The sequence below is a fragment of the Pantherophis guttatus genome, chromosome 5 (genome assembly GCF_059756535.1).
Source record: "Pantherophis guttatus breed Tessera chromosome 5, ASM5975653v1, whole genome shotgun sequence".
Taxonomy (NCBI): domain Eukaryota; kingdom Metazoa; phylum Chordata; class Lepidosauria; order Squamata; family Colubridae; genus Pantherophis; species Pantherophis guttatus.
This window is the reverse complement of record NC_142067.1, coordinates 100,274,819-100,290,062: the sequence shown is the minus strand read 5'-3', so window position 1 is coordinate 100,290,062 and position 15,244 is coordinate 100,274,819. Positions and strand designations below refer to the sequence as shown.

The window sequence follows — 15,244 nt, the reverse complement described above, 5'->3', positions numbered from 1 at the left end:
CCAGTTAACCCTTGGTGGCTTACGTCTAAACTACATACAGTCTTGGTCTGATTAGTTCATGCTGCAAATGGAAAAGCCAAAGGACCTGGCTAGCATTGTCTGGGCTTGAAATCCATGCAATCTGCATGTCCAGCAAGCAGATGGGAGTCTACCAGGTGGTAGTCTAGACTTGGCACTCAACAGAAACATCCTGGAGGAAGACAGCAACCAGCTGTGTCAATATTTCTACCCATAAAACTTCATGGACATTTCCATGCAGTCAACAGCAGTTAAGCAGAACGTTTCCTCAGCTACATTTTTCTAGCTGAACTTTAGGGTCCTTAGAGTTACATTTCCATTCAATAAAACATACTCATCCTATCGATAAAAATAGATCACTGATCGTTTTTCTTGTGCCGTCTTAAAAACGGTATGGACTACCAACCAGGCCAGTCATAAGCATCTAACCCAGGGGTGAAATACAGCAGGTTCTGACAGGTTCTGGAGAACCGGTAGCGGAAATTTTGAACAGTTCAGAGAACCGGCAAATACCACCTCTGGCTGGCCCCCCAGTGGGGTGAGAATGGAGATTTTGCAATATCCTACCACCAGGAGCAGGAAGAGAATGGGGATTTTGCAGTATCCTTCCCCTGGAGTGGGGTGGGAATGGAGATTTTGCAGTATCCTTCCCACCAAGCCACACCCACCAAGCCACACCACACCCACCAAGCCACGCCCACAGAACCGGTAGTAAAAAAAATTGGATTTCACCACTGATCTAACCGTTTAGCAATTAAGGCTTAGTAACCGCGACGTCCAAAGGGGATGCAAGGCAGCCTTAATTTCTCATCCGTATTTCAGTTCTGAGGCTCAATCTGGAACCTTGATGGATCAGGCCTGGCAGAAGAGCTTACATTTTGCAGGGCAGATCTTGAGAAACTTCCACCCACCTATCCAACACACCCCAACACCCCCCTTAACAGAGACTCTCATCCAACAAAGGCCAGCCTGCAAATCTGGCCAACATAAGGACGTGGGGGCGGGGAAGCGCGAACATATAGCTGCGTCGGCTTCGAAGGGAGGGCGTCCCACTGAGCTCATTCAATTCAGTCCTGGGCAGGCTTATAAAAACGCAATCCTCTTAGCCGCCATCCAGAAAAAGGACCAGAGGCTGAGAGCCAAGCCGTGAGAGAGAGAGAGAGAGAGAGACAGACAGACAGACAGACACACACACACACACACACACACACACACACACAGGAAAGAAAAGAGGGAGGGAAAAAAACACTCGCAAAAGGGAAGCAGCCAAGCTACTGGTCCGAAAGGCGAGTTTCATCGCCCGGCCCCTCCCACCCCCAATTCCCTCAGACCCTCCGGGCCTGGCAAGTGACAAAGGTGTTGAGCTACAGCATCCCGCCTTTCTCTCCTCCTCCTCCGCCTCCTCTTCTTCTTTTTCTTCAGGCCGGGCCGTGCAGCGGTTGAGGGGAGTGGGCGGCGCTGAGCGCAGGCGGAGAGGCGCGTGTCGGGCTGTGAAATGCTGTTCCGCCCCCTCCGTCTCTGCCTCCCTCGCCACCTTACGAGGCGCCGGTTCCCCTGGAGGGGAGCAGCCGCTGACTGAAGGAACTGGCCGCAGAGAGCCGGGCAGGGGAGGCGACCGTTGCGGGACCACCTTGTGGCTCCATTGTGGTCCGGAGAAGCAGAGACGCCAGCAAACCCGCCGCCGCTGCCGCCTCTCTCCCGGGGCTGGGTGGAAAGTCGAGGAGTCAGCCCGACAGGTGCGCGAGATATGTGTCTGTTTGTGCGCGCGTGTTTCTTCGCTTGGGCGGCTCCTCTACCGCTGCTGCGTGCGGGAAAGTGCAAGGCGCGTTGCCAAGGGCGAAATTGAAATCCCGGTTTTCTCCCGCCCTTCGCCGCTTCTTTTCGCCGGCTTTGAGTGGAAGGGGAAGCGGCGTTTAAAAAGGAAGGGGATGCGCGGAAGTTTCTTCGGCTTTGACCTTGGCTCGAAACGGGATCCTGGGTCGCTTTCCAAATCCAGCCCGTTATCAGGGTGAGAAAATATTTGCGGAGGCCGCCCGGCTCCTCAAGGCCGGGCGGCGCGGGCATGTGGTGGGACTCGTAAAACATGGTGTGTGGACCGTTTGATGCAGCTGTGCGGCTAATTCAATTGTGTAGAGCTCTGGATTTGGCCTTTGGGGGGTGGGGGTGGGCGGGGATGTGTGTGACGAAAGCTGTGTAGATTTTGGGGGGACAGTTCGGTTTAAGGCTCATATGGTGAATTATGAAAAGGTGGCTCTGGACTGGCATGCGGTGCAGTAGCCTCATGTTTATTTATGAAAGTATGGTAAATATTGTAGGAATCCGGCTTTTCACCTGGGTTATGTATTAAATAGAATTCAGGTGTTTGGAACATTATTGGTAAAAATTATGACTCTTCCAAAACTCAAAAGAAATGAGATTTCATTCCCAATTCTGGTTAATGATTGCCTTCTAGTTGGTCCTGTTCCCATGCGTAGGAATATTAGTAGCCCAAATACTCCTGTGGTTAAATATTAAATTATTAGCATTTTTGGTAAGATGACAGTATAATACAGCTGTACCTCCCCACTGCAGACTTGATGCAAAAGTGAAACAAGGTGTACTTAAGAAATATTCTCTACTTAGCACAACTCCTAAAATTCACTTGGCAGAATCCTTGAAGTTTGTTGTGTGTCCTTCCACGTGATCTGTAGAAATGAAGCTGGAACACTATGCTGTCTTCAGATTAATCCGTCGATGAATAAAGTACAGATTGGAGAGAGAAGAGAGAAGAGAGAGAGATCATTTGTGGTTTCAACATCACTTCAGTCCTCAAACATTTGAAATTGATTTTCCTTTTGTTCATTGTTACAGACAACAGTGGGATGCGCTCACAGTTCCCTTCAGAAACAATACTTGGAAAGTTGTAGTGGAACAAGTGACTTCAACATTGCTTACAGTAAGCCTATTATATCATTTAATCAAGGTATCAGATCAGATGAAAATTATTTTCATATGTATGTAGGTATAAGCAGTAGTATCTCAAGGTACGGACAGAGAATAACCTACAATGGAGAAATGTTGTGTGTTATGTCTAGAGCTGTCTATACAGTTAGCTTAACGACTAATTTATGACAGAACAGAACCGAATAACAGAGTTGGAAGGGACCTTATAGGTCATCTAGTCCAACCCTTGCCTAAGCAGGAGATTCTACACCATTTCTGACAGATGGCTGTCCAGTCTCCTCTTGAAAGCTTCCAGTGATGAAGCTTCCACAACTTCTGAAGGCAAACAGTTCCATGGGCTGATCATTCTCACTGTCCGAAAATTTCTCCTCATTTCTAGGTTGAATCTTTCCTTGATCAGTTTCCATCCATTATTCCTTGTTTGGCCTTACTACTTGTCCTCAAAGTTACAACTGTTGCATTTCCACACACGTTATCCCATTTCAAGCGCTTGACAAACAGATTGCCTTTATGACTGATTGCAGCGTGCCACAGTCATGTGACTATAATTTGCAACATTTTTGCTGTTTTGCAGCAGAAAATGGCAAAAAATGCCCATTGGATATGCTGGATTTTATAATAGTTGCCAAAACTGTCATAAAATTGAGTCTTTGGTGACCCACTTAATGACTGACAACTTATGACCCAATTGTAGTCTTTAAAAGAGGACTACGTGTAGCAGAATTAATCTTCAAAAATTTAGTCCACCAATAGGACTGGAAATTTCCTATATATTCTTAGAAAATAGTTTGCTTTGATAGGATTACTATAGTCTATTAGGTATTTTGGTGTTTTGTTTTAATTTTGTTCAGCATAGGATTTTCCAATAAATATGATACCATGTTGCATTACATTATTCTATAAATCTTGAACATGTATCTTTACTTTCTTGAAAATAAGTACTGGCAATAATAAACAAAGTATATTGCTATAGTTTTGCATTCATATAAATGCTAAATTGACCTAGGAATGAGATTTTCTGTCAATAAAATGTTGAGAAAAATATTAGAAACATTGTAATTTTAAAAAAAGAGCTATCCTTTGTTTGTTACATTTCTAATTGGAATTAATCCAGTGTGTTTAATGGAACTCATTGCCAGATAAATGTGCAAATAAGTCTGGAGTCCCATGTCTACCTATTTAGAAAAATGTTCATTTAAATAATTGCATTAAATTCTTCTGTTAAATAGCTTTGGTAATTTGACTCACAAGTGGATCCCAATTGTTGAGTTTATAGAAAATATTTCATATGCTAAATTTCAAATACAAGGTAAACTTTTAACTGTAGACAGTCTTACCTTATGCCAACAATAGGGACCAGAAAATTCATTGTTAGGGTGCAGTTATAAAGTAAGACAATGGTAAGTAAGTTCCCCATTAACTTTGGTTGTTGGAAACCAGCTGTGAAGGTTGCAAGTCACGTGACTGAGGAACACTGCTACTCTCATAAATGTGCAACAGTTGCTAAGCACCTGAAATCATCATCACGTGATTGCAGTGATGTTGCAACAGTCATAAGTCAAGGACTGGTTGTAAGTTACTTTTTTCAGTACCATTGTAACTTTGAGCGGTCACTAAACAAATGGTCTTAAATCAAGACCTATCTGTATATTTAAATTCCCAATTTGATTATTCATAGAAATATTTAAAGACAAATGGCAAAGGAATGAAATGAAATGATAGCGCTTCACAGTTGCATTCGTATTCATTGTTCTTTCCCCATCTGCTTGAAAAATATGCAAAGTCTTGATATGATTCTCAATTAAGCTTTGCTTTCAGCTGTTCAGCTATTTAGCTGAATTGTCGCACTGAAAAAAATAAATTCTTCTGCTAGGCCTTTTTAAAAATGTGAATGTTTATTAAGAGAAGCAAAATACCAGAAAATTACCCTGTGCTTTTCTTTTTTATATAGCAAAAGGATTGCACAAACATGCAGTTGCAGTACATTTAAGGAGAGAAAATGTTTTTGGTAATATTAATATTTGCTTTATGCTGCTTGTGATTCTTCAGATTTGGAACCTTTAACCTAGTTCATAACATACATGCACACAGATACAACAATGAAAAGCAGAATATTTATAATTAAAAACAATACTTTTAGCTTTTTAAGTCACCTTGATCAAGCCCATTCAATAGCTACTTGCCTTGCTCAGTACAGACTAGAATATATAACTGAATTCAGAAGGAGTCCTTGTTAGATGCTGTGTTCCTGAGCATAAGTGGAATGCTAAGAAAATACTGAGTAAATAAGTATCAATAAGTCCCATTCAAAAAGAAAAATGTTCTTAATATAGTTCTGTTAAATGCTGAGGGCCGGTTTTTTAAGTCAAGTATCAATGAATAAAGGGGACATGGTGGCTCAGTGGCTAAGACCCTGAGCTTGTTGATCGGCAGTTCAGCGGTTTGAATCCCTAGTGCCGCATAATGGGGTGAGCTCCCGTTACTTGTCCTAGCTTCTGCTGGCCTAGCAGTTTGAAAGCACATAAAAAATGCAAGTAGAAAAATAGGGACCACCTTTGGTGGGAAGGTAACAGCATTCTGTGCACCTTTGCCGTTTAGTCATGCCGGCCACATGACCACGGAGACGTCTTCGGACAACGTTGGCTCCTTGGCTTTGAAACTGAAATGAGCACCATCCCCTAAAGTCAGGAACGATTAGCATGTATGTGCGAGGGGAACCTTTACCTTTATCAATGAATGCCAGCAAGTATTTTTTTTATCCTTGAAGTAAATAGATGTAAATAATAGATATATTCAGAAATATAACAGAAAGCCTGTTAAAATTACATTTGAAGAGAGAGGAAATTACCCATTTTCTTACAGAGACTCATTTTTATAAAAATAAAATTAGAGACAGACAGGAGACATATATAAAAATCCTTCCCCTTATCGTATCTCTTGTCATTTGCCCTAATAGTCCAAAAGCTCATTGGATGATCCAATTTCCAACAGTATTTTTATCTATGATCTAGTGATTCTAGTGATCTATCTAGCAATTTTTTTGGGAAATGCTTTTTTATGAACATATCATTGATAAAGGCAGGATGTGTCGTTTAGTTTGATAAAAAGAAAATGGATGAAATTAGAGTTAACACGCTCAAATTGTCCTTTATCTTGGTCATAATTCATCTCTGCCAAGAGTTTATGTGGTCTGCTTATGTCATTCTTAGCAGTATTTTGGGAGTGTTTATTATTACAGTTCTCCTGGGTTTGGGAGCAGTCTGGTTTAAGAATGCTGAGAACGTATCTTTTTTCCTCCTTTTTAAAATACACTCTATTAGTTCCTTGCCTTCACACCAAGGACAAAGAAACAGAAAGAGAAATGCAAAAAAATTGTGAATTAAAGAAATTCTATATCTTTTAATGGGCATTTTACTTAGAAAAGTACACAGAATAGGATTGGGAATTTGTAGCCCCATTATTCTGGAACTGAAGATCACAACCTCAGTATGTAATGCTGGAAATTATAGATCAATAACTCCTGTTAAAGGACAAGGTTCCCACCTTCTGGGGAATTCTCAAGATTACCGTATGTTTGGGCATGGCAGGATATTTGTGTATCTCCTGCCAATTTATCAAGGAGGTTTTATCTGGTGCTTCATAATTGACACAATATGCTAAGAAAAGTTTCAAGAAAAGGAATTGCAGTTAACAAAGTATGTGTTTCACTACAGAATGAAAAATGTTCAGCTGTTACTCTTTTGCTTGGAAATTATATTTGGTAAAGATATTTATTATTATTATTATTATTATTATTATTATTATTATTATTATTATTATTATTACAACTATTTGTATGCTGCCTTCTTCTATGGTTTACAATATATATAAATTAAAACATCTAGGAACATTGATCTAAAAACAAAAATCCTTTTTGATGGATGTCCTGTGGAAATGGTTTGTTTTTACCAGCCTCATAAAATATGAAAGGTTGGGAGCTTAACTCCTCCCAAAGTGAGGAACAACATGCCATTGAGAATGCATCCAAAGTACCCTCTACTCTACTGCATAGATCACCTGGAGTAGCTCAAGAGATTGTGCCATGCCTAAGAAATAGAATGAATATCAGTACATAGTGACATCCTGTTATAGGCCTGTAAATATTCTGGAAAAAAGGATAGATAATTTTCAATGAGGTCCTGTCTTAGAAACTTATTAATAATGGACAGTTCCATTTCAATTATTTACATTGTGCATTCTGACCCCTAATTTTGGCAGTAAAATTCATTAGAGCATGTATTCCTTGATTGTTCTCTGGAATTCAGCTGGATAGATGTACCTTGAGATGTTTCTAAGGGTGCATATTAGACTAGTGCATACATAGTGCAACGACCAGAAAAATATAGGTTTTCCCTCTATTTTTGATGCAACCATTAAAGTAGCCTCTGTAACAAAATGTAGAATCACATGCTCCAATGGGCTGTCATTGTGGATTAAAACACCTTATTTTGCTTTGTTTTCCTAACTGCAGGAACTTGAGGTTAGACACATTTTCATGTCTAATTACTGGAGGCTCATCCTCTGTAAGGAAGCTGGAAATTGCAACTGTTTTTCAGCCGACAGCCAGCCTAATGAAGAAAAAGATGATACAGAACACCGCATTGTGGTATCAGACATCCTGCAGCTTGTGCAAGATAAGCAGAAGGTACCTGCAACACAGCCAGGTATGATGCACTGGTGATTGTTACATCTTGGAAACATAATAGTTGAAGTGGCATTTTAATTTATTGTAAAACTGTGTGAGATTAAAAATGGGTGCTTGCATGATAGTAAATTTTACTGATCAATATTATTTGTTTTCTTTTGAAATAAAGCTAAAATAATTCATGAATTCAACTCTTAACACATAATATTCCAGGAGTGAGATGTTTTTTTGCTTGTAGTTTTAAATATCAAAGGCTTGAGGCAAACTGAAAGAGTCTGGCTAATAGCCAGAGGAGCTGGCCCTGCTTGTTCATTTTTTTACTCTTATTTACTAGTTACCAAATAGCAAGAGCCCTTTTGGAAAATAAGTGATGCTATAATTCCTATCTTTATAAATTTGAGGAGTTGTTAGATAATAATAGAGCAGATTTGTTTTTGTTGTTGTTCACTGCAATGGGATACAAGCTAGGTGTTCAGAATAAAGCAATCATATTAAAAATCATCAGTGTAAAGGCTGTTTCAAACACTTCTCAGTCTTTTGAGACACTCTCTTTCACTGCCAATTAAATAAAAGTATTTAGCTTTTGCAGGGATGGATGGTTTTCAGACCACTTAGGCCTGCATCCCAACACCTCAAAATCATAGCATTGAAATTGGGCAGCAGAATAACTGATTCTGGGTACTCTCTTTCTCCCTCTCCCACTCCTTTTCTCTCTCTCTCTCTCTCCCTCCCTCCCTCCCTCCCCCCCTTCTACTTTCCTTTAAATTGGCTTTGAAATCTCAGCTTTTAGTCCCTAGGTAATTGCATTATTTTTTGTTCTATTATACTGGAATAACATGTACACTGACCAGAGTCCTTTTTATTTATGCATCTGTTTATGCATTTTCTGCATCTCATCACTGAAATATTTAATGAAAATATTGAAGTCTGGTTGATCCTGTGATACTTCACTTGATATCTCTGTTCAGTTTAAGAACTTTTGATAGATGCTGCATTCAATCTTTAAGTCAGCTATATATCCATTTAATTGTCTTGTCATGTAGCCAAACAAATTAGCATATCATGGGGTACGTAGTTATCAAGTGCTTTGCTTAAGTTAAGCACAGTCCATACTCTTATCAAAGAAGCTATCAATAAAAAAATGGGATTAGTCTTGCAAGATTTGTTCCTGATAAATGTTCTGATAATTACCGTATTGTTTTCAGGGTGTTTGTAAATAAATTTATTTATGATCTAGTCTAAAATATCTCTGGGCAGCAATCACAGACTGGGTGGTTTGTAGTTTTCTGGAATTTGTGTGTTTTCTTTTTAATAGGAACAGAATTTGCTTTTTCCAGTAATATTTGGCTTTTTTTCCTCAAGGAGTTACAACAGATAGTCCTCAATTTATGATCACAATTGAGTCCAAAATTTCTGTTGCTAAGCAAGATGTTTTCCCCATTTTGTGACTTCAGGTCACAAAAGGTGATCACATCGTGGGATGTCATAAATACATCCCATTATGTATTTTGATCATGTGATCGACCATAGGGATACTGCAACAGTCGTAAGTGTGAAATATGGTCATAAATCTCTTTATTCAGTGCCATTGTAACATCGAACAGTCATTAAATAAATGACTAAGTTGAGGACTACTTGCATACTATTCTTTCATTTTCCTTTTATTTTGAAGATATTTAAAGAAACCCTTTGTTATTTTTAACATCCTTTGCTAACTTCAGCTCATTCTGACAATTTGCTTTTCTGACAACAGCTGTACAATTATGGACTACCTATCTGAACTGTTCCTTTGTGACCTGATCTTCCATTTCCTGCACATGTCTTTGTTGTTTTTAAATATTTGCTAAGTTATTGAAATACTTTGCAGTTGTGCTTTTAATATCTACTCCTTTAGGAAATCCCACCATTCTTAGTTCCTTTTCCTATCACCCTTTCCTGCTATAGAATTCTACTTACCATTGCTTACCATAAGCAGTTTATTAACATTTGAGCTACCTTTGAAGATGAATATTTTGACTATGCTCAGTTTTATTTGCTCTTAAAAATCAGGATCTCTGTCATTAGATGATCATTTTCACCCAATGTTTTGCTATTTCCACTTACTAAATTAAATCTTCCCTAGATAAGCATCTTGTTGTTGTCTCCATCCTCTGAAGAAATTTCAGCAGGCAATTCCATAAGTTTCTGAAAAGACAATATTTGGTTCAGCTAGTTAGTTTTTTGAAACCTCCATTGATTATGATCACAGAAAACAACTCTTCCTTCTGTGGCCCTCTGGAACATCATGAAATGTGTACCTTCTTATTCCCATTGACTGGATAATAGATAATTGGGTAAATACAAAACCCAGAGACTTTAATGTGTCCTTTCTTAATGGTATAATTTCTTTTTAGCATAGATGTTTGCTGTTGTGATTATCTGATAGATTAATTTCTGCAGCTGATCAAACTTGTCATGTTGTTTCTGGGGAAAACCAGATACCAGATGCATAAAATACTATTATGTTCCATAGCCCTCTAGAGCTGAATCTTCTTTATTTATTCTAAGCAGAACTATATTTTCAATAGTACTTTGTTAGATTTCTTAGGTATCAAAATCTAAACTAATAAAATAGCATGTGATAAGCAGTCTTGGTGTGGTAGCTCAGTGGTTAAAGACAATGAGCTTGTCAGCTGGAAAGCTGACAGCCTGGGTTCGAGACCCGAGTGCCACATTATAGAGTGAGGTCCCGTTACCTGCTCCAGCTCCGGCCCACCTAGCAGTTCAAAAGTATGCAAATGTGAGTAGATAAATAGGTATCACTTCAGTTGGAAAATAACAGCATCCCCTACTGGCATATAGTCATGCTGGCCACATGACCACGGAAGTGTCTTCGGACTGTGCTGGCTCCTTCAGCTAAGAAACAGAAATGAGCATTGCCCCCTAGAGTCAGGGGGCAATGGCTAAGTTACCTTTAGGTTTAAACAGTCCAAGAATAAGGGAGTCCTTGACTTACAACCATTTGTTTAGTCACCATTTGATGTTACAATGGCACTGAAAAAAGTGACTTTTGGCCATTTTTCACACTTACGACCATTGCAGCATTCCCATGATCAAAACTCAGGTGCTTGGCAACTCGGATGTATTTATGACAGTTGCATTGTCCTGGGGTCATATGGTCACCATTTGCAACCTTTCCGACCAGCTTCTGACAAACAAAGTCAACGAGGGAAGCCAGATTTGCTTAAAGACCACATGATTCACTTAACAACTGTAGTGATTTGCTTAACAACTGTGGCAAAAAAACACTCACTTGACAACTGCCTTGCTTCAACAACAGAAATTTTGTGGTTGTAGGTTGAGGATTACCTTTACCCATAAATTGATTGAAGAAGCTAAATTAACATAACCTAAACTATCTTTTTCAGGGACAGAATGGCTAATTCTAAAACAAACTTGCTAGCTATAATTAAATTAAACATCCTTTGCACATTCAAGAATGCCTGGTGGTTAAAGCAAACATAAATTGACACCAGCTACTTGAAAGATAACTTTAAAAAAAAAAATCCATGGAATTCAGGATACAAAATTCATCAATGCAGCACACGCAGCACAGGTGAGTTTATTGCCTATCCAAATAGCAGGAAGAGATGGGGGGAGGCACGCGACCCAGATGTGTTACACGGGCTGCAGGAAAGCTGAGAGTCAATGGGCCGGAATGGGTGACCAGCTGCAGGAGGCTCGTCTTTGTACAGGAGCACTGACAGCAGACTGAGGCAGAGGCACAAGGGGAGGGGGGAAGGTAGGTGATCCGGATGCGCTTTTAAAGGTTTTGTTTGTCTATAAGAGATTAATTTTTTAAAATAAACCTTTATTAACATTTAAAATCCAAAAGTACAAGTTAAAATACATCTATAACAAAAATATATCCGTAATAATTATACGATTCAATGTCATTCTGACAGTACGTAATTCTTAACATTGTTTATCTATTCCCGCATATTCCTACTTAATCGACATATTTAAACACATTTTGTATCTTATTTTATTCTATACATTCCTTATTTTTAAAAGAGATTAATTTTTATTGGATTGTTACTGAATACATTTGAATGGCGAGGTTTGGGGGCTTTCTTTAAAGACATAAAATGAGATATATATAGAAAATATTTTAAGTGAGTTTATTAGATTTAGTTTGCAATCGTCAATGAGTTTGACACAATTCTCAGGAAGGGCTTATCCTAGAGCAAGATTTAAGTTATTGGATTTCATGGCCAAATATGAGCGCTTCCACGATTTGCCATATTATGAAATGATGTGTATATGCAGTGCTTCAGCCATGCTTACATTTTGTTCAACTGTCAACTATATGTGCCCCTTAGGCTTAGAAACTTAACATCCACACTTGAGAAAACCGCCCACTGGGGTCTAAATTGCAGATTGTCCTATTTCCTCCTGGGCTTAATCTATGCATTGTGAGCAGATTGGCTACGTTTATACTGCAGCATAGAGATGGTGATTAGTTGTTGAAGGAGCAAAATGGCTTAGTGGTTAAAGCCGCTCATCTTGTCAGCTGGAACACATGCCTTTGTTAGAAATACAATGTGGTGTGGATAGGGAGAAAGGAAGCAAAATAAAAAAGATAATTAGAATAATATAGTTGCTAAGACACTGAATTGTCAACCTGAAGTCAGGGTGGAAATCTCATAATAAATTACTGTTTCAGTTTCATAGTGTATTTTTACTGCAAGCATAATAATGATCCCCTATTTTATACTAACGTTTGTAAATATTATAGCTGGAGCACTTAAAAGCCTATGATTATATATAGCCTTTTTCTAACAGCCATATATGGTGGATTGTACTTATCGCAAAGGCATTTCTTTAAACACTTCTGATTCTGGTTTGATGTTTATTTGGTCCCATAAATGAGGATTGTGGATTTTTGACATTAGGTTTCCATAGTTTTAGATTTTATCCGCATTGTTCATATTTTCTTTCGCCAATCTCCAATGACAGATATGGCACAAGAAGTAACAAAATAGTCTGAGATGTTTGAAATTGTATCAAGTTTACTGTATTTAGCTACAATGATCAGTAGATGCTGCTGTTGAGTCAGCATAGTAGGCTTGGTGACTGTAAGGAAAGGAGAGGGGAGGGAAGGGGAAAGGAGACTTCACTATACAAAATAAGAGTGACTGTCTAAGTTGGTGTTTCTCAACCTTGGTAACTTTCAGTTGTCTGGATTTCAGTTCCCAGAATTCCCAGCTAGCCTGCTAGATGCTGGCTGGGGAATTCTGGGAGCTGAAGTCCACACAACCTAAAGTTGCCAAGGTTGAAAAACACTGATTGTAAAGCTTCAATCTTAAATAAGATAGACTGTACATATTCTATGTAGAACTTCTAATAGCAATGCCTAAAATAAAAGTAATTTAATATTAAAATAAAAGATATTTAACATTAGCAAAATTCGTTTGCTTAAATCTCTTCCAAGCGAGCTTGGATTTTGCAGGAGAAATGTTCTTCTCTGTTGCAAGACATGTGACCATTTCAGTTTCCAAGGTAACCAGTCCACTGTGAAGAGTGCACATAACTGAATCTGTCACATTGCTTTTTATTATGTCATTGTGGATTGGGAATTTTTAAAAACTTCTCTTATTTTAATCAAATAGACACAAGAGATTTAGTAAAGAGGAATTGGAATACCAGAAAAGCTACATGAAAAGTTAATATGATTCCTGGGACAAGTATTTGAATGACAGTACAGAACTCCACAGTTCTTAGAAAATTTGTGATATTCATTTTGCATTTTAGAAAAAATACAAGATTTAAGATACTAGATCTGCATTGATGCAAATTTGCTTCTTCAAATAATTTTCATATGGTCATTCATTCTATATTAGATATATCTGCCTGCCATCACAGAAAATATATATTTGGTATGATCTTCAATTTTGTGTAGATTGGAATTTCTCTAGTAAAACTAGTAACTGAACATGGGGGGAAACAGTCTGGAATGGTTCTTCTCTGAGTATATCATGATGAGAATACTATAAGGATACACCATGAAAAGAGAAACATAGTTAGGTGGAAAACATAGTTTCTTTGTGTAGGTCTACAGTAATAATTACATTCCGTATCATTGAAGGTCATGACACTTTAGAGAGTTTTTAAACAAACCCTAGAGACAAATCATTTCCTTAGAGATCCTTTAGTAATCAACAACAAAAAAGGGAGAACAGATGAGAAGAAAGAAAGAATAGTGGATAAATAAGTAATGAACAGTTATATACTATTGAGTTTGTTTACAGCTAGTCAAGATAATTTTAAAGAGGTTGTGGCAATAAGTCAGTTGGGAGATGAGCAGTTCTGACTTTTGCTTTGTGAGTGTAATTGGGAAATCAATTCTGTGTTGCAAAGAATGTAAAATGAGAGTAAGCAGCCTGGTCTCATCCATGTTTTGGTCTATAACGGGTGTCAAACTGGTGGCTTGCGGGCCAGATGCATCACGTGCAGGCCACACCCACCCCAGCTCTGCGAAGGGGGAAAATGTCACAAAATGTCATGTGACAGCAACATGACACCATGAGTTTGACACCCATGGTCTATAACCTTCATAAGCCCTGCGTATCATGACTAAGATTTGTACAAGTTGTCCAGAACACCTGAAAATCTATAGATTGCATGAAACTGGTTGAAAGGTTTTTCTTTGCAACATATCATCCCTTTTAAAAACATTGGCTTCTAGGTGTTTTTAGAAGGCAGCATAGTATACAATTGTGATAATTTGTTTCAGTCAAAGAGATGAAAATATAGCCACTCTATTGTCTCTTTTAACATACTGAAAGTTTGCAAAGAAATCAAGAAACCAAATTCATTAGAGAGATTGGTCCAGCAAACAGTATATAATGTATATAAATCTAGTTATTGGAATTGTAAATTGATATATTCTTAAAATGGTTCTCCTCCCACTCCTGTTACATAGAAACTTTATATAGAATTATTTCTAACATCAAAATCCCCATATAGATGAGAAATGTACAATGTTTGCCTTGTCTTCTACCTCCTGCAGCCCCTTGTCTTAAGCATGCTTCTTCTATTTGAGCATCCTTTAATACAAGAGATGGTAGAAAGAGCTGGAGGCTAGTATATGTGTGTGTGCGTGTGCACTTCAATTTCAATGGAAAGCTTTATCCTCCCCCAAGAATATATATTTAAAAAGTAAATTAAATTCTCATGGGTATGAAGCAGGATTTCTGTCCTTATTATAGTTAAAAATGTTTGAAAACAGCACGTGAGACTGATCTGTCTTTCACTGTACAACTTTATTTCCAGCATTATGGAATCTTCCTCGCTTCCTAACCTTTAATTCAGTCTCAAGGGAGGACATTGTGAAGGAAATTCAGCCATGCTATCAGACGTTCTTGCTGATTTAAAGTGATTCCAGCCCAGCCAGGGGAGAAGCTTGACATCTTGTTGATATGACTTGTTGACGTTTGATGTGTGCATTGTATGTCTACTGTTATGTTTTGTTTTTGGAATGTTCATCCAATGAAGCACCAGTGGCTGTTATTGTCCTTATTATTTCAGCCAGGAACCCCATGTGCAAGCAGAAGCATC

The 15,244-nt window shown here is 38.5% G+C and overlaps 1 protein-coding gene across 3 annotated transcripts in view; it reads left to right on the top strand.

Annotated features, from left to right (window-relative positions):
- The first annotated feature begins 1,133 nt into the window (after nucleotides 1–1,133).
- The window catches only part of MCF2L (MCF.2 cell line derived transforming sequence like), a 90,932-nt gene continuing 76,821 nt past the window's right edge, over nucleotides 1,134–15,244 (top strand). The window contains exons 1-3 of one of the 3 annotated variants that reach the window (XM_087895418.1): nucleotides 1,134–1,754; nucleotides 2,869–2,953; nucleotides 7,472–7,664. In XM_087895418.1, the coding sequence (XP_087751544.1) occupies nucleotides 7,496–7,664 (169 nt within the window). In that variant the 5' untranslated portion in view covers nucleotides 1,134–1,754; nucleotides 2,869–2,953; nucleotides 7,472–7,495. Of the gene's footprint in view, nucleotides 2,027–2,868; nucleotides 2,954–7,471; nucleotides 7,665–15,244 lie in introns of all 3 variants that reach the window. The other 2 variants (XR_015734544.1, XM_087895416.1) reach the window with 2 other exon arrangements.